The sequence below is a fragment of the Nerophis lumbriciformis genome, linkage group LG25 (assembly GCF_033978685.3).
Source record: "Nerophis lumbriciformis linkage group LG25, RoL_Nlum_v2.1, whole genome shotgun sequence".
Classification (NCBI taxonomy): Eukaryota; Metazoa; Chordata; class Actinopteri; order Syngnathiformes; family Syngnathidae; genus Nerophis; species Nerophis lumbriciformis.
Genome location: NC_084572.2, coordinates 31,236,069 through 31,258,197, shown reverse-complemented (window position 1 = coordinate 31,258,197; position 22,129 = coordinate 31,236,069). Strand labels below are relative to the sequence as shown.

At 40.9% G+C, this 22,129-nt stretch overlaps 1 protein-coding gene across 1 annotated transcript; it reads left to right on the top strand.

Annotated features, from left to right (window-relative positions):
- Window positions 1-103: 103 nt before the first annotated feature.
- mief2 (mitochondrial elongation factor 2) lies at window positions 104-19,462 on the top strand. The gene is made up of 8 exons (XM_061984202.2): window positions 104-276; window positions 12,936-13,104; window positions 13,177-13,315; window positions 13,392-13,486; window positions 13,548-13,724; window positions 13,783-13,946; window positions 18,382-18,534; window positions 18,606-19,462. The coding sequence occupies exons 2-8, from the start codon at window positions 12,967-12,969 to the stop codon at window positions 19,105-19,107; spliced, it is 1,368 nt and encodes a 455-aa protein (XP_061840186.1). The 5' UTR covers window positions 104-276; window positions 12,936-12,966; the 3' UTR covers window positions 19,108-19,462.
- The last annotated feature ends 2,667 nt before the right edge of the window (window positions 19,463-22,129 follow it).

The following is a 22,129-nucleotide window of genomic DNA, read 5'->3' as shown; positions in this document are numbered from 1 at the left end:
CCGCGGGCCTCACTTTGGATGACTCTTAGTTTAACGTGAACATGACAATATTTACGTCAGTTCATAGTAGTTCCTGCAGGGGGCGCGGCCACCATTTGTCACCGCCTGACCTGTGGGCGAGAAGAAGAACTCCACCAACAGCTGGTAGCTCGCAGGCTAAAGTTGGACGACTGTAGAGTCGGGCGACTATTAGTAGTTTAGTATCGTCCTCAAGTGGGTTTAAAACAAGACAAATGATTCGGGGCCGTGCTGCTACTGTTCTTCCCACGCTGAGTGGTAAGTAATGTTTAAGAGTTATCTTTAGTCGACGCCATACGCGACTTTTTCCAAACTGTCATTAGCTCCCTGCTAGCTGTAGCAGTTTTTCGCTTCCTGGATTTACTCAGTCAGACGAAAACAACATTAAAACGAGGAGAAAACGCAAATAAATGATATATATGACAATATATGTTGTTTCCACACAATACGACAATAGCTGCGGCCGCAAACGAACGCATTTTAAGGTTAAGCGGACAATGTTATCATAGGAAACGTTTCATTTCCGGCTCTTGCCTTAGTAAACATTCCACTTCCGGCTTTCTTTATTTTTTTTAACTTTTAATTATCACTAATTGTTTGCAGATAGGAAATTAATGGAAACATTTCATCCAACTTAAACTAATTGTTATTAGCGGTGTATTTGGTGGAATGTGTATTTAAATGTTTCTTTTCTTTTTTTATTTTATTTTTATTTTATAAACCTTTATATATAATATGCATCATACATTTAAGAAATAATAACAACAAGTACAAAAACAGTACGAAACAGCGCCAGAGGGTTGTAAATAGGGATGTCCGATAATGGCTTTTTTTGCCGATATCCGATATTGTCCAACTCTTAATTACCGATACCGATATCAACCGATACCGATATATACAGTCGTGAATTTAACACATTATTATGCCTAATTTGGACAACCAGGTATGGTGAAGATAAGGTCCTTTAAAAAAAAATAAAAAAATTAATAAGATAAATAAATTTAATTTAAATTTAAAACGTTTTCTTGAATAAAAAAATATAAAAACAGTTACATAGAAACTAGTAATGAATGAAAATGAGTAAAATTAACTGTTAAAGGTTAGTACTATTAGTGGACCAGCAGCACGCACAATCATGTGTGCTTACGGACTGTATCCCTTGCAGACTGTATTGATATATATTGATATATAATGTAGGAACCAGGATATTAATAACAGAAATAAACAACCCTTTTGTGTGAATGAGTGTAAATGGGGGAGGGAGTTTTTTTTGGGTTGGTGCACTAATTGTAAGTGTATTTTGTGTTTATGTTGATTTAATAAAAAAAAAATAAAAAAAAATAGGTCAGCAGCAGGAAGCATGAAGTGCTCTAAAACTTGCTGGTAGACGGCTGCGTTGACCCTGGATCTCAGGAAACAGAGTGGACCGACACCAGCAGATGACATGGCACCCCAAACCATCACTGATGGTGGAAACTTTACACTAGACTTCAGGCAACGTGGATCCTGTGCCTCTCCTGTCTTCCTCCAGACTCTGGGACCTCGATTTCCAAAGGAAATGCAAAATTTGCATGGTTGGGTGATGGTTTGGGGTGCCATGTCATCTGCTGGTGTCGGTCCACTCTGTTTCCTGAAATCCAGGGTCAACGCAGCCGTCTACCAGCAAGTTTTAGAGCACTTCATGCTTCCTGCTGCTGACCTGCTCTATGGAGATGGAGATTTCAAGTTCCAACAGGACTTGGCGCCTGCACACAGCGCAAAATCTACCCGTGCCTGGTTTACGGACCATGGTATTTCTGTTCTAAATTGGCCCACCAACTCCCCTGACCTTAGCCCCATAGAAAATCTGTGGGGTATTGTGAAAAGGAAGATGCAGAATGCCAGACCCAAAAACGCAGAAGAGTTGAAGGCCACTATCAGAGCAACCTGGGCTCTCATAACACCTGAGCAGTGCCAGAAACTCATCGACTCCATGCCACGCCGCATTAACGCAGTAATTGAGGCAAAAGGAGCTCCAACCAAGTATTGAGTATTGTACATGCTCATATTTTTCATTTTCATACTTTTCAGTTGGCCAACATTTCTAAAAATCCCTTTTTTGTATTAGCCTTAAGTAATATTCTAATTTTGTGACACACGGAATTTTGGATTTTCATTTGTTGCCACTTCAAATCATCAAAATTAAATGAAATAAACATTTGAATGCATCAGTCTGTGTGCAATGAATAAATATAATGTACAAGTTACACCTTTTGAATGCAATTACTGAAATAAATCAAGTTTTTCAAAATATTCTAATTTACTGGCTTTTACCTGTATATTTCCGAATTGGTTTAACTGCCACCCGCCTGAATCTTTTTAAAATCTAATTTTTTTTTATTTCAACCGCCCGACCCGACCCGCGGATAAAATCTAATTTTTTTAAATTTCATCCGCCCGATCCGCGGATAATCCGCGGACTCCGCGGTTGTGCCCGCAAACCGCGCATCTCTAGTATGTATGTATGTATATATGTATATATATATATATATATATATATATATATATATGTATATATGTGTGTGTGTGTATGTATATATATGTATGTATGTATGTAACAAAATGTAAAGCCATAGGCTCACACTAGTTCTGTAAATAATCCAAATTTGGAGCACAGCATCATAGTTTTCACAGCTTTTTGGTTGTTAGAGGTAGAGAGTGTATTAAAGTAGAGTTTTAATTATTTTTTAGAGGCACAAAAAACAGGTCGGGTTGGGGCTGGGCAATATGGCCTTTTATTAATATCTCGATATTTTTAGGCCATGTCACGATACACGATATATATCTCAATATTTTGCCTTAGCCTTGAATGAACACTAGATGCATATAATCACAGCAGTAAGATGATTCTATGTGTCTACATTAAAACATTCTTGTTCATACTGAATTAATATAAGCTCATTTTAAACTTTCATGCAGAGAAGGAAATCACAACTAAGTCAATTTAGCAAAAGTGTATTTATTAAACAGTTATTAAGCAGTGGCACAAACATTCATGTCATTTCAAAACAGAAAGTGCAAGATTGTCAGAGACATTTTAAAACAAGCTATAAGTGTACTTTTGTACATGATGTCACTAAGATGACATATCAAAACAACACTAAATTAAAGTGCACTTTTTGTACAGAACGCCACTACAATAGTTTAAAACAAATAAAGTGCACTTTTGTGCATGATGTCACACAAGATATTTCAATAAGTGTCACATAAAAATGAGCTGTATAATAGGAAATCAAATCCTTCACTATGTGGTAGGTTCCTGCGGACGTTATCTCCTTCTGTTGTTGACTATTTGTTTCATACGGTGTTGATGTGGAAATGGTTGCTTGGTCATTTTGTGGTTGTGGCACCAAACGGAGATGTTGACATGCGGAGTTTCAAGCACTCTTCATTCTCTAGCGGGTGACTTTAAATGATTCAACATATTAGCAGTAATGCTACTTTTTGTAGCAACACTTTTGCCGCATACTTGACAAATTACGGTTGTCTGTTCGACATATTCCCGCTTGAAGCCAAACCACCGCCAGACGATGGACCCCCTGCTGTTTTTCTTGGGAATTAATTCTTCCTTCATTTGTTACCAGATTGGCACGTTCTTTTTCTCGTTTTACCACTCGCACGACTCCGCTAGCACCACAACTAACGTTACCATGCCGCTACCTCTCTGCTCGGCGAGGGTGTATGACGTTGCACGCATGACAGTATGTGACGTATGTAAGAAGGTGCGCTTGTTTTACGTCTCTGTGAGAAGGAGAGACAAGAGAGTGAGAAACGCATGCAGTTTAATGCCCGCAGCTAAAAGCAACTGCGTGAGAACATATACTCGAATATCACCATATAGTCATTTTCTATATCGCACAGAGACAAACCCGCGATATATCGAGTAGATTCAATATATCGCCCAGCCGTAGGTCGGGTATTGAGAAACTTACATTTATGAATATAAAACTTAACCAATAGTATAATGAGGTTGCAACGGTCAAATTCCTTTTCAATTTTTTTTTCATACAGTGTAAATCCAAATAGCACATCTTTAAAGGGGAACATTATCACAATTTCAGAATTGTTAAAACCATTAAAAATCAGTTCCCAGTGGCTTATTATATTTTTCGAAGTTTTTTTCAAAATTTTACCCATCACGCAATATCCCTAAAAAAACCTTCAAAGTGCCTGATTTTAACCACCCGTCCATTTTCCTGTGACGTCACATAGTGAAGCCAACACAAACAAACATGGCGGAAAGAACAGCAAGCTATAGCGACATTAGCTCGGATTCAGACTCGGATTTCAGCGGTTTAAGCGATTCAACAGATTACGAATGTATTGAAACGGATGGTTGTAGTGTGGAGGCAGGTAGCGAAAACGAAATTGAAGAAGAAACTGAAGCTATTGAGCCATATCGGTTTGAACCGTATGCAAGCGAAACCGACGAAAACGACACGACAGCGAGGACGAATTCGACGATCGCCTTCTAACCAACGATTGGTATGTGTTTGTTTGGCATTAAAGGAAACTAACAACTATGAACTAGGTTTACAGCATATTAAACACATTTGGCAACAACATGCACTTTGAGAGTGCAGACAGCCCAATTTTCATCAATTAATATATTCTGCAGACATACCCTCATGTCAGCAGGCCAGGGAAGCTAGGGTTGATATTCTTCTCTTGATCATCTTCGGGACGGTGTAAGCCAAGACATCCAGGGGGTTTAGCTCGCTCGTCTGCGGGAACAAACTGCCGCCATTCCTTGCCGTGCTACCGAGGTCCTTTGTCCCTGAATTGCTCACACACTCCGGCAGATTCAATGGGGGTCTGGCGGCAGATTTCTTTGACTTTATCGTTGGAAATGCATCTGCTTTGAGTGTCGCAGGATATCCACACATTCTTGCCATCTCTGTCGTAGCATAGCTTTCGTCGGTAAAGTGTGCGGAACAAACGTCCAATTTCTTGCCACTTTCGCATCTTTGGGCCACTGGTGCAACTTGAATCCGTCCCTGTTCGTGTTGTTACACCCTCCGACAACACACCGACGAGGCATGATGTCTCTAAGGTACGGAAAACAGTTGAAAAAACGGAAAATAACAGAGCTGATTTGACTCGGTGTTTGAGAAAATGGCGGATTGCTTCCCGGTGCGATGTCACGTTGTGACGTCATCGCTCCGAGAGCGAATATTTAATTCGCCAAAATTCACCCATTTAGAGTTCGGAAATCGGTTAAAAAAAAAGGTATTTTTTCTGCAACATCAAGGTATATATTGACGCTTACATAGGTCTGGTGATAATGTTCCCCTTTAAAATGAAGCACAAATTTGTCATGAATATTGTCCAGGATGAAACGACAGATGCCCTGCACAAACGTGTTGTTTCTATCTCGTTACAGATGATTAATGTGACGTCATAGTTTCCTCCACAACGCCATTACGTCCAAACATTAAGCAGAATATATTTTGGTAATTCATATTTTAAGTGTTCCGTTTAACCTAAAACTCAAAACGTTGTTGTTTTTAATGTAATAATTAATCATAAATACACAAAGAAACACTATCAATGATGTCCTTATTGTCCATTGTCTGCTTTGTTGTCCTCAAGTTGCAGACATTCTGTGTATGAGTTACACTTAAAAAGTATTTGTCCATTTTAAAGATTAATTTATGTTCTAACACATTTACCCCCGCATGTTAAGATCATTTGTGAACTGTTGAGAACAATCTATAGCACAAATTTTTGTTGGTAAATCAGAGACGGTGAGAGATTATCATCACACTTCAACTTCTCTAACATGTAAATGCAGCCTCTTTGCATTGCAAATGAAAGTCTGTTCTTAACTGGCTTTTCCGGGATGAATAAATATATAAATATATGTCAACTAGGAAGTAAATGTTTATGTACTACATACGGAAGTCGGTCTGAGCGATTTGGGAAACAAATGTTTCAATAAACAAAAGTTTTGATTAGACGGTTGACGTGTGTGTTTGAGTGCTGCTCAGAGACTGTATGGTTAGTCAAAATGTGTGTGGAAATTGCGGCCATTGGACACATTTGCGAGGCAGGGATGAATTGTGAATTCCTGCAGGGTCTGAATGAAAAAGACACATTTGAAAAAAGTCACTTAATTCATGTGATTGTTAGTTTTTGTGAGCTGATGAATGATTGCCGGCGCGAGTCGGCTACACTGCCCTGGTTTAGAACTAGATCACTGGTTAGTGTGAATTGAGTAGGGCTGACAACTGGATCACCATGTAGGTGTTTTGTATTGGTCAGTAAATACTGTTATTTTTTATGACCTGTGGAATATAAGGAGCAGGAGAAAAAAGAAATATTAAATGTTGCCATTTTTATTTGAAATGTAACTTTTCTGTGATTATAATCCCCTCAGATATCAAGGCAGAAAGGAAATGTCAACACAAGTATGGCAAACTCAATGCAAACAAAATGGTAAAATCACATTGAACACTTAACAATATGCTCTTAAAATGAAGGCCCAAAAATAAGGAATATGTAAGAAATGCTTAATAAAGTGTAATCATTGGGCAAAGTGTGAAAATGTTAACATAGAGAAACCTGGTTAGAACTATTTCTGCAGGTTTAGTGCGGTCCCTTTTTAAAACATCAAAAATTGCCATAGTGTGCAGGTGACTTCCTCTTTTATCCACAATTCCTTAATAATAATAGATTTTATTTGTAAAAAGCATTTTACATTGATTAAACAACCTCAAAGTGCTACAGTGTATTGAAATAAAAATAATAAAAATAATAACTAGAACAGCCAAATAGCTAGAACTAGTATGCATATATCTATTAAAAAAAAAAAAGAAAAAAAAAAGGCTTTTTTAAAAAGAAGGTTTTTTTTAAGCCTTTTTTAAAAGCATCCACAGTCTGTGGTGCCCTCAGGTGGTCAGGGAGAGCGTTCCACAGATTGGGAGCGGCGGAGCAGAAAGCCCGGTCTCCCATTGTTCGTAGCTTTGTCCTCGGAGGTTGGAGGAGGTTAGCCTGTCCGGAGGATTTTGACTTTCTCTTCTCAGTCCATGCAAAGAATCAACCGCCAGACAACAATATGGCGCAACCAAACATTGATAGTTGATACTGTTACCTGATTGGCTGTTGGTGTGTCACTCCCACTGATCAGCGATCACTGCCTGTGTTGCTCGGTTACCAGAGAGAGAGTCTTTGTTCACGCAACCAACCCTAACAAAAATATAGCACGTTTTATCGAACATGTTTTTTATTGATATCGATTACACGTCTATCACGATATACAGTACAAAAATTTGGACACACCTAATTTATTTTCATGACTATTTACATTGTAGATTGTCACTGAAGGCATCACAACTATGAATGAACACATGTGGAGTTATGTACTTAACTAAAAAAGGTGAAATAACTGAAAACATGTTTTATATTCTAGTTTCTTCAAAATAGCCACCCTCTGCTCTGATTACTGCTTTGCACACTCTCGGCATTCTCTCGATGAGCTTCAAGGGGTTGTCACCTGAAATGGTTTTCACTTCACAGGTGTGCCTTATCAGGGTTGATTAGTGGAATGTCTTGCTTTATCAATGGGGTTAGGACCATCAGTTGTGTTGTGAATGAGAAGGTGTCCAAACTTTTGTCCTGTACTGCATATTGATCTCATTTTGTCGCCCGCTGCCTAATAGTACATTGTATATAGTGGTTCCTATTTATAGTATTTTCTGGGACTAGCAGAATGAGATATAAGAGTGCACAGGCCCACATGAAAAATAGAGTAGGTACAGTTGAGTGTAACCCGATGTTAAATATTCGACCCCCACTGGTGTGACTCAGCCATGTTTGTGCCTATAAATAGGACTTCATGCTTGGAAAGTTCCACTGGTGTACGCCGACTATTCCTTTCCCTTCAAACGATGACCGGCTGCAGGTGTGGTCGTCGTTCAAGTGAACGTATGCAGCGGTCTGCTGTCACGTCAGGCACTTCAACTTGCTGTTGCCGTTTTAGCCATGTTTGTGTCCCAACTCCAACACAGAAACATTTCTCTCACTTTTCGTGGAACTGACACCCGTTATGGTCGCCGAAGACTTTAAAAACGCAGGAGACGACTTACAAAAAAACAACTGCGGACCTGAGATTTGCTTGAGGGTATACATTACACAAAGAAAATAATTTCCATCTAAGCACAAACTGCATATTTTTACATGACCTTGAAGTACTGTACTCCCTCGTTTATTTGCTTCCAGGCCTCAATGTGGTAAATTTATTTATGATTTAGAAATCAAGTATTTTCGTAGTTAAATCATAAAAAAAATAAATTTTAAGACCTTCTAAATACAGTTGTTTTAACATTTGAGCCCTCTAGCCATGAACTAAGACTTACCATCAACTTTACACTCTAAACGATGGAATACACAACCTTGGAAAAAACGACTTGGAGGATTATTTTGTAGAAAAAAAAATCAGATCTATTGACCAGTGGTTCTCAAACTTTTTTCAACAAGAACCAATTAATTTGTGGCATATTAAATTTAAGCCTGGTTGTGTTGTGGCTAATAGTATATATATGTCTTGTAGGGCTGCAACAACTAATCGATTAAATCGATTAAAATCGATTATAAAAATAGTTGGCGATTAATTTAGTCATCTATTAGTTGGATCTATGGTATGCGCATGCGCAGAGGCTTTTTTTTATGTATTTAAAAACTGCAACATGTACAAACAGCTGAGAAACAATAATCAAAATAAGTATGGTGCCAGTATGCTGTTTTTTTCCCCAATAAAATACTGGAAAGGATAGAAATGTAATTGGTCTCTTTTATCTAATTATTAATTGATTAATCAAAGTAATAATCGACAGATTAATCGATTATCAAATTAATCGTTAGTTGCAGCCTTAATGTCTTGTGTTTATTTACTGATTTAGTCGTTCCCAGCTGAATGTCAGGTCCCACCCGTGACTCCTTAATTTGCGTAGTGGCAGCGACTCCCGGAGAACTTGGATGCGTTTGTTGCAAGAAAACACTTGGCTCTCCAAATGCCACCATAATGACCAACATTAAGATACAGTAGCGTAGCAGGCCTAAGTATTCATGAAAAAATAGGAACATGTTTTATTTAACAAGTATATTTAACAGCCTTGCATTATTTTGGAAAGTATTTCATGGTTTTAATATTTTTTATTTTTTTATTGTGACTGACTGGGGGTCCTATGTTATGTGATGCTCCACGTGTAGTTTATTCAATGTTGAAGAGGTGTTGTGGTTTCCCACGGCTTTGAAGGCATCAGTTACGGGCAGCTTTCCCTGCCGATGTTGGCCTTTAGTTCACAAGTGTCCTGCGTGTTGATTGGCTAGGAAAAGGCGGATGTAAGCGGGGAATGTGGAGAACATTTGGTTCCCACGCGCGTAGAGTGATTAAAATGTGGGATGTTTGTGTCCTTATTGTTTATTTTGGCGTCGACAAACGGCTGACAGTGGTCAGATTGTAACGACTTCCATTGAAGGTGTATAAACCTTTCATAACAGCTGGAGTCACATCATTACTAGAGATGTCCGATAATTGCTTTTTTGCCGATATCCGATATTCCGATATTGTCCAACTCTTAATTACCGATTCCGATATCAACCGATACCGATATATACAGTCGTGGAATTAACACATTATTATGCCTAATTTTGTTGTGATGCCCTGCTGGGTGCATTAAACAATGTAACAAGGTTTTCCAAAATAAATCAACTCAAGTTATGGAAAAAAATGCCAAGATGGCATTGCCATATTTATTATTTAGGTCACAAAGTGCTTTTTTTTCCCAACATGCCTCAAAACAGCAGCTTGGAATTTGGGACATGCTCTCCCTGAGAGAGCATAAGTGGGCGGGGTTGAGGTGGGGGGGGGGTATATTGTAGCGTCCCGGAAGAGTTAGTGCTGCAAGGGTTTCTCGGTATTTGTTCTGTTGTGTTTATGTTGTGTTACGGTGCGGATGGTCTCCCGAAATGTGTTTGTCATTCTTGTTTGGTGTGGGTTCACAGTGTGGCGCATATTTGTAACAGTGTTAAAGTTGTTTATACGGCCACCCTCCATGTGACCTGTATGGCTGTTGACCAAGTATGCCTTGCGATCACTTATGTGTGTATAAAGGCCGCATATTTTATGTGACTGGGCCGGCACGCTGTTTGTATGGAGGAAAAGCGGACGTGACGACAGGTTGTAGAGGACGCTGAAGGCAGTGCCTTTAAGGCATGCCCCCAATATTGTTGTCTGGGTGGAAATCGGGAGAATGGTTGCCCCGGGAGATTTTCGGGAGGGGCACTGAAATTCGGGAGTCTCCCGGGAAAATCGGGAGGGTTGGCAAGTATACCCTACGTCTGTGTTTTACAGGATATGTACCACTCCGTACAGCTGCGTTTTAAAAAGTCATTAATCTTACTTTTTGAAACAGATACCGATAATTTCCGATATTACATTTTAAAGCATTTATCGGCTGATAATATCGGCAGGCCGATATTATCGGACCCTCTCTACTTGCACCTTTTAAAAAGTTTTAATGGGACGATACAATGTCAATAAATCAAAATGATATCGAAATACTTTGCTGGCATCGATAAATTGTTTTGTCCGTGTGTGTTTTGTTTTCTTCGTTTCTCGCGTCAATTAGGGAGAAAGAGGTCTCACTCTGAGCGTCGCCCTCCTATTTAACAGTAGAATTAACTGAACACAGTGAGCCCTCTTTCCAGTCATTCACAATCTTTGTCTTGGTGGGCGTAGAGCAGGGCAGTTTGGAAGCACAGACATCGCCTTCCTACTCCAGACTTAATTACGAAGCCAAATGTCCCGTTGTGGGAATATATTGCCTTTAAAGCGGAGGGGCAGTACGTGCCCATCAACACGGAGGAACGTGCAAGAATGCCGCGATGAAGACCCTCCAAGTCTGCTGACTGCATCGTTTTTGCCAGAGGTTGTGTTCGCCTTGAGTGATGTACCTGTCGGCATTATACTTCCTGCTCTGTTAAAACTGAGCCTCCATTGGCTGAAACCTGGTTAGTCAACTTTCTTGTCACGGTGCAGATAGCGCCGACATTAGCATCGAGTGGCGGCGTTCCACTGTTGTCGTTTGCTCGCCAATATGACGATGGTAGATGAAATACATCAACGCTTTTTTTCTTACTTATTGTGAAAAAAACAGGCATGTAAACAATAGCTTCATCGTCATGGAAACGGAAGTTGTGCCTTGTGAATATCTTGTGATCCCCACAACATAATAATCAAACTGTACTGACGTACATATAAGACTTCATGTGACATACTGTATGTCACATACAATTAGTATCGCATATTCTGTAAGCAGTTTAAAGTGTGAACATGTATTAATATTCTCTCTCGGGCTTTGGTTTCTGTTTAAGTCCCGCCTTCTTGCGCATGAATTGGCTGGCTTGCCAGTGTTTGGATTGGATGAGATCCATCAATCATCATTATTGACCAATAGAGATGGACGTGTGTGTAGCAAATACATGCCATGTTCTGCTAGGCTTTTTACAATTATTATTGCTTTTAAATAAATAATTACAGTAAATGCCATACATAAAAAAATAAAAAATACAAAAAATTAATAGGGGGGAAAAAAATAAATTCTAGTAGTAGGAAAAACAAAACTATTTGCAATTGTTTTTTGTTTTTTTTAATATAAATAATCACAGTGAATGTCGTATATTGAAAAAATATATTTAAAAAAATTAAATAGTGATAGTACAAAAAAACACTTTACAATTATTATTTTTCTAAAGAAATAATTACAGTGAATGTCATACATTGCAAAAAAAAAAATGAAATACAAATAAAAAATAATTAAATAGTGGTAATAGAAAAAAAACACTCTTTACAATCATAAGGATTTGATTTAAAAACAATCTATTTTTAAATCCTTTTCAGTAGAGATGTCCGATAATGGCTTTTTTTTCAGATATCCGATATTCCGATATTGTCCAACTCTTAATTACCGATTCCGATATCAACCGATACCGATATATACAGTTGTGGAATTAACAGATCATTATGCCTAATTTTGTTGTGATGCCCCGCTGGATGCATTAAACAATGTAACAAGGTTTTCCAAAATAAATCAACTCAAGTTATGGAAAAAAAATGCCAACATGGCACTGCCATATTTATTATTGAAGTCACAAAGTGCATTATTTTTTTTAACACGCCTCAAAACAGCAGCTTGGAATTTGGGACACGCTCTCCCTGAGAGAGCATGAGGAGGTTGAGGTGGGGGGTGCGGGGGTAGCGGACCGGAAGAGTTAGTGCTGCAAGGGGTTCTGGGTATTTGTTCTGTTGTGTTACGGTGCGGATGTTCTCCCAAAATGTGTTTGTCATTCTTGTTTGGTGTGGGTTCACAGTGTGGCGCATATTTGTAACAGTATTAAAGTTGTTTATACGGCCACCATCAGTGTGACCTGTATGGCTGTTGACTAAGTATGCAGTGCATTCACTTGTGTGTGTGTGTAAGGCAGTGCCTTTAAAGTTTAATGGCGCTCTGTGCTTCTCCCTACGTCCGTGTACACAGCGACATTTTAAAACGTCATACATTTAACTTTTTGAAACAGATACCGATCATTTTGAAACAGATACCGATAATTTCCGATATTACATTTTAAAGCATTTATTGGCCAAATAATATCGGCAGTCCGATATTATCGGACATCTCTACTTTTCAGTCTTTAACGTTTTAACGCTACAAAAAGAAAGCATTTTGCTTATTTCATACTTGAGAATTCTGCTGAAAAGTAGTAGAAAGTGATTATAATTTATATAAATGAAATAAAAATACATATCTGATGCTTTAGAAGTAACTCACCAACATGGTCCTGTATTTTCCCCCTGACCTTGAACGCATCGTCTGCAGGCTGACTGTCCAGGGGGGCCAAGGAGCCACCATGAACTTCAAAGGCGGTCGGAGGAGAGGCGAGGACGGCGTCGCCGTGGTGATCGACTTCCTGCTGTCCAACGCCCGCCTGGTGCTGGGGGTGGGCGCCGCCGCCGTGCTGGGCATCGCCACCCTGGCAGTGAAGCGTGTGAGTACACCTCGTAGCGCCCGATGACGTTCCCCCGTGGCGCCTTTTTTCACGCCGCCGATGCGTGCGCAGCTGATCGAGCGCGCGGGCCGCGCCGCCGAAGACGAGAAGGTGGAGCAGAAGATATCTGAACTGACCTCGGCGGCGACCAAGAAGGGTCTGGAGGGTGTGGTCACGCAGCACGTCGCCAAGGCAACCGCAGCCCAGAAAGGTGACCACACACACACACACACACACTCACGTGTTGATGGTGTGTTGTTTGCAAACACGTCTCTCTCCTCAATCAGCTGACCTGGGCCAACAAAAGCCAACGTCCTCCGAGGACACGTCCAAAGACCAGCCAAAGACCAACAAAGTCCACCTGTGTGTCCCCACATTGCAGGTAAAAGCAGTCCATCGCTCGCCGCTAACAGGAAGTCACAAGCTTGTGTTTGTGCGTGCAGGATCGTCTGCTGCGGTTCTACCGCACCCGAGCGGCACTTTCCCCCCAGGAGGTCCAGCAGGCTCAGTCCCGGGCCCTGGACATCTGCACCGAGATCCAAGGCTTCCTGCGCAGCCGCCTGGCCGACACGCCTCTGGGAGAGATGAGCCTGGGAGGTTCTCTCCTGGACGACCTGCAGGTGAGGACGTCACGTGCGCCTCGATCGCGACCGTTGTTCGATTCCCTGCTGTGTGCAGGTGGTGAGTGCGGACCACGCCTGTCTGCTGGTGCCCGTGCAGCTGGAGGCTAGTCTGTGGCGTCTGGTGCCGGGGGAGGAGACTCTGCTCACACATCCTCTGCACTGGATGGTGCGACGCCTCAACATGGAATATTTCCCCAGAGGACGCAGCTACTGGGACAGGTGGGCTTCAAAGATCTTCTCACCTTTTGTTTGGCATGGAAAACATTTTCAGCTTTCAATTTCACATTTTCATTTTATGTTTAACGTCATTTTTCGGTTTTGTTTCATCAACATTTTATTTGTTTTAAATGACATTTTGTTTTTGTGCAACTTTTTGGTTCTATTGTTTCAAAAGACATTTGTCAGAGATCATCTATATCCAAAGAGTACTCTGCTGTTTTTCAATGCCTTACAGTAAAACACTAAAGTTTTCGGTTCTTTTGTTTCAGCAACATTTTATATATGTTATTGTTTGTATTTTGAAACAATTCAAATAAACTACCATATTTTTCGGACTATAAGTCGCTCCGGAGTATAAGTCGCACCGGCCGAAAATGCATAATAAAGAAGGAAAAAAACATATATAAGTCGCATTTTTGGGGGAAATTTATTTGATAAAAGCCAACACCAAGAATAGACATTTGAAAGGCAATTTAAAATAAATAAAGAATAGTGAACAACAGGCTGAATAAGTGTACGTTATATGAGGCATAAATAACCAACTGAGAACGTGCCTGGTAGGGATGTTGTTTGATAAGAAATTATCGAGTTTGAGCCTATTATCGAATCCTCTTATCGAACCGATTCCTTATCGAGTCCAGATAGTTTGTTGTATATGGAAAAAACCACACAATATTTGGTTTAACAAAAGCTCACTTTTATTATATAAGAAAAAAATAAAATCTAAAAAAATAAATAAATATTGACTGTTACTCCCCTAAAAAAATAAAATAAAATAAATAAATATTGACTGTTGTTACCCAAAGTATATTAAGTGGTATTTTTCAGAAAAACAAATATATACAGTAACACAAAAACAACCTGTCTCTGTGATCACTATAGGTGTATAAATAATAATATAGTGTTAAATAAAATCAGTCCCTTGGGCACAAAACTGAAAATAATACAGCTCTCCAAAAAGTGCACTTCTGCTGCTATTTGACATAATTGTTTGTGATGATGCTTTGACATTTTTGCACTTTATTTCTTTATTGAAAGAAAATTCTATAAAGAGAAAAGTTGTTTGCAAATGTGGTTACAATGCTAAAAAAATGAAAAGTTAAAGCTAAAAAAAGAAATACACTTTATTGAGTTAACATTATTTCTTTATAGGGGAAAGATGGGATGTTATGAGCTAGCTCAGGGGTCGGCAACCCAAAATGTTGAAAGAGCCATATTGGACCAAAAATACAAAAACAAATCTGTCTGGAACCGCAAAAAATTAAAAGCCATATTACATACAGATAGTGTGTCATGAGATATAAATTGAATTAAGAGGACTTAAAGGAAACTAAATGACCTCAAATATACCTACTAATGAGGCATAATGATGCAATATGTACATATAGCTAGCCTAAATAGCATGTTAGCATTGATTAGCTTGCAGTGACCAAATATGTCCGATTAGCACTCCACACAAGTCAATAACATCAACAAAACTCACCTTTGTGCATTCATGCACAACCTTAAAAGTTTGGTGGACAAAATGAGACAGAAAAAGAAGTGGCATAAAACACGTCCTAGAACGTCGGAGAAAGTTATACATGTAAACAAACTACGGTGAGTTCAAGGACCGCTAAAATTAGTAGGACAAAACGGCGCTCGCCAAATACTCGAATCAGTGAAGCTGACAGTGTGCTTTATAATACTTAGGGAGGTTTGTGTCATGTTTGTCCTCCTACAGAAACCATATTAAAACAAAAAATATATTTTTTTCCTCTCATCTTTTTCCATTTTTCATACATTTTTTAAAAAGCTCCAGAGAGCCACTAGGGCGGCTCTAGAGCCCTGAGCTAGGGAATATAACAACTACACTACCCAGCATGCAACGGGAGTGACGAGCATGCCCCGAAAAGTGTTGTTGCATGTCCCACCCCGCAGCTAAGGATGAGGTTATGAGCACGCTGTGAAAGTAAAGGTCAAGAACTCAGCCAACACGCCTCGTCTGCATTATTTATAATTAGACAGACAACACATATACAGTGTCATTTTGTTTTGTTTACAAGGAAAGAAAAACAAAAGTTAAAAAAGGGAGATGTATGTTGTATCAATATGTATGTGCTGCGGTTGCTTTAAGAACGTTGTGACAGCTGCCGTAAAGGAGGTGCGTTGCTAGCCTGGTTGCTATGTGTCTGGTTGGTCGTAAAAGTGTTGGTCATGTGTTTGTACCCTGCTCAAATCTCTCAGTAAAGTTATTCATTGGATTATACCTTCTGTTTTGGAGCGCTTTTTCCGGTCCATTGTTTTTCCTGTTTCCCTATCTGCGCCTAATGACTGAGCTACGTGACGTCATTTCTTGTGATGTCACACGGGGCATTTCTGGTCGGGATGGGATTCGAATAAAGAACCAACTCTTTTTCTTTACTATAGTGGTCTCGATAACAGGTACCGGTTCTCAAAAAGGGATTCGAGTCAGAGGACTCTGTTCTTTTCTTATCGAACAACCGGGAAAATCGGTTTTGAGTATCATCCCTAGTGCCTGGTATGTTAACGTAACATATTATGGTAAGAGTCATTCAAATAACTATAACATATAGAACATGCTATACGTTTACCAAACAATCTGTCACTCCTAATCGCTAAATCCCATGAAATCTTATACGTCTAGTCTCTTACGTGAATGACATAAATAATATTATTTGATATTTTACGCTAATGTGTTAATCATTTCACACATAAGTCGCTCCTGAGTATAAGTCGCACCCCCGGCCAATCTATGAAAAAAACTGCGTCTTATAGTCCGAAAAATACGGTAATCGTTTTTTGTTTTTCAATTCATTTTAAGAATATAAAATAATTGAAACACCAACACATACACGGACCCTTACAGTACTTTGCTGTTTTTAATGAATAACAGAAAAGCGCAAACCAAAGATCCTCTATAAAATGAGTACTCCGCTGTGCTGAATTCAAGGAAGTACTGCAAAAAAAAGACGTGTCAAAAATCCTCTATATCATTGGTCCCCAACCACCGGGCCGCGGCCCGATACCGGTCCATAGATCGATTGGTACCGGCCGCAAAAGAAAAAAAATTAAAGAATATATATATATTTTTTTTTTTATTAAATCAACATTAAAAGCACAAGATACACTTACAATTAGTGCACCAACCCAAAAAAATCTCCCTCCCCCATTCACACTCATTCACACAAAAGGGTTGTTTCTTTCTGTTAATATTCTGGTTCCTACATTATATATCAATAGTCTGCAGGGATACAGGGATATTTTTTTTATGACAAAAAGGTTTTTGTGTTCTAATTCAAACATTTTCATTATTATTTTATGTTTAAGTGCATTTTTATGTTATAAGCACAAGTTTTAAATTTTAATTTCATGATTTGGCAAGTAGGCAGCACGGTGGCAGAGGGGTTAGTGCGTCTGCCTCACAATACGAAGGTCCTGAGTAGTCGTGAGTTCAATCCCGGGCTCGGGATCTTTCTGTGTGGAGTTTGCATGTCCTCCCCGTGACTGCGTGGGTTCCCTCCGGGTACTCCGGCTTCCTCCCACCTCCAAAGACATGCACCTGGGGATAGGTTGATTGGCAACTCTAAATTGGCCCTAGTGTGTGGATGTGAGTGTGAATGTTGTCTGTCTATCTGTGTTGGCCCTGCGATGAGGTGGCGACTTGTCCAGGGTGTACACCGCCTTCCGCCCGATTGTAGCTGAGATAGGCTCCAGCGCCCCCCGCGACCCCAAAGGGAATAAGCGGTAGAAAATGGATGGATGGATTTGGCAAGTTTTATTGTTTCCTTACTTCAGCGACATTTAAGGATTGTTTGTGTTTTAATATTTCAGCTTCTAGCAGTTTTGTTTTAATGGAAAAATTTACAGTCGTCAATTTTTTTTAAAAGCTATTTTTTTCAGTTTTTCATTTCATGTTTTGTTTTATCATGAAATATTTAAGATATTCTTTAAAGGTTTTCAGGTCAAATTTAGTTTGAATGACATTTTATAATTTGACACATTTTTGTCCTGTTTTTCCTACCAATTGATGTATTTATTGTAATGTTTTTGTCTGAGCGCCAGTTCATTTTGAACTTTTTTTTTTTTTTTTTTTTTTTTAAATGTAATATTTCGCTTTTTTTTGCTAGATTTTTCATTTGTATTGCCAGTTTGAATAGTATGTTATGTTTTTAGAAGACATTTTATGTTTTTATTGCAATCTTACGTTTTCTTCACCAACTTTGTCTTGTTTGAGCATCATTTTGTTTTTTCGAGTTATTTTATTTTTTACTGTCATTTTTACGTGCTTTTCATGGTCACGTTAGTTTTTTTCGTACTTGATTATTTATGTTGTGAGTGTAAAAGTAGATCCATTCCAAAGTGTCCACAATGAATGTGTAAGCGTCATTTTATATTTGAAAAGTGTTTTTTAGTGTGTGTGATGTTTCTGCAGGTACCTGGTGGGCGGCTACTTGTCAGCTGAGGCTGTCGTCAACATGTTCAGCAAGGTCGTCATGGAAACGATGAACTGGCCGTCCGTCAGCAGCACTTTGGACTGCCTGGTCGGACCGGTGCCGGGAGGACCGGGCCTGAGACTGGAGATTCGGTTTGTCGCCCGCACGTTTGGGAGTAAAAAGTGTGCAGGATGACTCGTGAGTGGGAATTCCTCCTTTTCAGGCCTTCAAGTGAACGCAGCACGAGTGACGAGACGCTCTTCATCACGGTGCTGCCGGTCCTGAGGGAGGCCGACGTGGTCCTGACGGCCCAGCCCGAGCTCACGTCTCCCTGGCATCACGCCTGGCACCTCTCCCTCTACCCCTGGGAGACGCGGCGCCTGGCCCAGCTGGACGCGGCCGATGACGGCCGCCGCCGGACCGCGCTCAAGTTGCTCAAGGCGGTGTGTCGCCTCAACCCTGCCCTGCGCCCGCTGGGCTCCGCCCCCCTGGCCAACCTGGTCCTGCACCTGAGCGAGCGCGAGGGCGATTGGAGCGAGCCCAGTCTGCACCTTCGCTTCCGGCAGTGCGTGGCGGAGTTGATCGGCCACCTGGAGCAGGAGGTCCTGCTCAGCTACTTCAAGCCTGCCGTCAACTTGCTGAGCGGCCTGACGGAGGAGCAGGTGGACCAGATGGGCTTCATGTTGTACTGCGCCGCCTCCCAGCCTGAAATCCTGCTCATGTGACACGTTAGCGGCGTGCTCCACTTCACCGTGCCAACCATTGCAATCATCAAGGTGCCTCAGAATGTGCCTGATTGGAAAAAACAATAAACAAAAAAACACTTCAACTCATGGGGGGCAAGAACTTGTTAGTTTCATACACATTTGCAACTGTTCCTGATTGCGTTGCTATGGTTACGCCTTTAGCATACAGGAAGTAAATTGTGCTCAATCTCGGTGTTACTTATCTTCATGCAAGTGTCCTCATTTTAGCCAAGTATCTTTTTAAAACGGAGTGAATGTTGCAGATTTCCTTGATGAGAGAAAGATGTCAGTGAAAATGACAAATGATGACAGTAAAGCACTTTGTAAAATTGTAGTAGTTTGGTTGTTGCTTGTCAAAGATCCTTTAATCATTTTAATTACAGCAAGGTGGTCTTGCCCCTGGGCCTTAGACCTGTCGCACCTCCACCGGTGCCTGTGGTGGACTGTGCATGGCAGGGACGTCCTCTTCCCTGAGGCAGGCCTAAACCTGACCGCATACCAGAAAAGGTTTTGCTGCAGGGTCTTCAGCTGGGGACCACCTCTCATTGATGTTTCGCCCCTTAGCCCAGAACATCTCCCGGTGGCGGGGCAGTGAACAGGGACGTCTCCCTGACACCCCCTGCAGCAAAACCTACTTGGATACTGCTCCCCAAGCCTTGTCGCGTCGTTTGAGCCAGAGCCAGAGCCAGTGGCTAGCTTTTTCTGCTACTTCTGAGAGCTCCTTGGTGGATCTGCTCAGGGTGGCTCCACGTAGTCCCAGGTCCTTGAGCAGACGTGATGTTGATCTGCCCACAAAGCCTCTGGCTCCCACCTCCACCGGATACAGTCTCACCCTCCATCCACTTTCTCTGCAGTCCGCGACCAGGTCTGCGTACTTTGCCTTCTTTCTCTCGTAGGCAGCTTCCAGTCCCTCCTCCCATGGCACTGTCAGCTCAATCAGTACTACTGACTTCAGAGCTGCAGACCACAGCACAACATCTGGTCTTAAGGTGGTGCTGCATATCTCCTGTGGGAACTGGAGCTGCCTGCCCAGGTCCACTTCCATCTTCCACGCCGCCCCTGGTGTTAATAGCTTGGCGGGTGTTCTCTTGCTGGAATGTGTCGCAGGTTCCCCCTGCCTTAGGAAGTGGATCCTGCATTGGCTTTCTGCTGGACTCTGTGTGTTTGCCTCCTGCCGACTTTTCTCCAGCACCTCTGCCAGCTTGCTGAGCACTTGGTCGTGCCGCCATCTGAGCCGACCCTGTGTCAGCGCCATTTTGCAACCTGACAGAACGTGCTGGAGTGAGGCATTGATGGTCCCGCAGAGGTCGCAGGATTGCTCTGTGCCAAGCCATTGGTGGAGGTTTTTTGGGCTCGGGAGAGTGTCATATGTTGCCCTGATGAGGAAACTGAGCCGAGCCTGTGGCAGTTTCCAGAAATCTGCCCAGCTGATTGCTCGGTTCGAGACACCCTCCCAAGTTGTCCACCTCCCCTGCTGCCCCTGTGCCACAGACCTTACTCTGAACTCCTCCTGTTCAATCCTGGTGACCTCAGCAACAACAAGGTCCTTCCTCTCTTTCCTGCCTGCCTTGGACCATAGGATGGGTGGATCACTCCATCCAAGGCCTGCCCGGCCTATCTGGACCATGCCCACGACTTCTTGATGTTGCAGTCTCCCCATCGCCTTCTGGACTTCCTCCTTTGCCCTCCACTTCCTTCCAGTCTCGACTCTGGCCTTTGCATCCGCCACCGCCCTGTCGGAGGAGTCCCTTAGCTCCATCACAAGTCTTGCCTTCTCCTGCCTGTAGCCCAGGGTGATAGATTTCAGGTGTAGCTGGAGTGAGTTCCATCCATACAGGCCAGCAGCTGAGAAGCACCGTGGCAGGCCAAGCCATTTTTGGATGAAAGAGTTCATCAGATTATTTAGTGCAAAAAGCACATGTCAAAGATCTATTGCCATACAATTGGATTTTGTGCTGTTTTCCTGTTTATGGATTTCAATTTTTTCAGATAAACACAAAAATCGGAAAAAAAATGTTCATCCAAAATGCGTGCTTATCTGTGTGACGACAAATTAAAGCCCTACTGCAAAAAAAAAGATCCTCTAGATGACCAGAGTAATCTGCTTTAACAATTTACAACAAAACGCAAACCTAAGATCCTCTATTTACAGGAATTCAATGCTGCTTTTAAAGTCCTACTGCAAAAAAACCCCACTTGTTAAAGATCCTCTATATAACACCAGAAGTCTGCTTTTTAATGACTTGCAGCAAAATGCAAACCAAAGATCCTCTAACAAGAATGCAATGCTGTTTTAAAGCCCTACTGAAAAAATATTTGTCAAAGATCTTCTATATGTCATATAGAAACAGGAATGCAATGCTGTTTTTAAAACCCTAAACTGCAAAAAAAAAAAAAAAAAATTGTCAAAGATCCTCTATAAAACAAGATTAGTCTGCTTTTTTAATGACTTACAGCAAAAACGCAAACCAAAGATCCTCTATTTAACAGGAATGCATTGCTGTATTTAAAGCCCTACAGCACAAAAAAACAACACTTGCCAAAGACCCTCTATTTGACAAGAGTAGTCTGTTTGATTTTAATGACTTAAAGCAAAATGCAAACCAAAGATCCTCTATACAACAGGAATGCACTATCCCTTTCTATGGCCTTTTGCAAAAAAAACAAAAAAAAAAAAAAAACGCTAGTCAAAGATCCTCTATAGTGCAAGATTAGTCTGCTTTTTTAATGACTTACAGCAAAACGCAAACCAAAGATCCTCTATTTAACAGCAATGCATTGCTGGTTTTTAAAGCCCTACAGCAAAAAAAAATCACTTGTTAAAGATCCTCTATTTAACAGGAGTAGTGTTTTTTAATGGCTTAAAGCAAAATGCAAACCAAAGATCCTCTATACAACAGGAATGCACTATCCCTTTCTATGGCCTTTTGCACACAAAAAAAAAAACGCCAGTCAAAGATCCTCTATAGTGCAAGATTAGTCTCCTTTTTTAATGACTTAC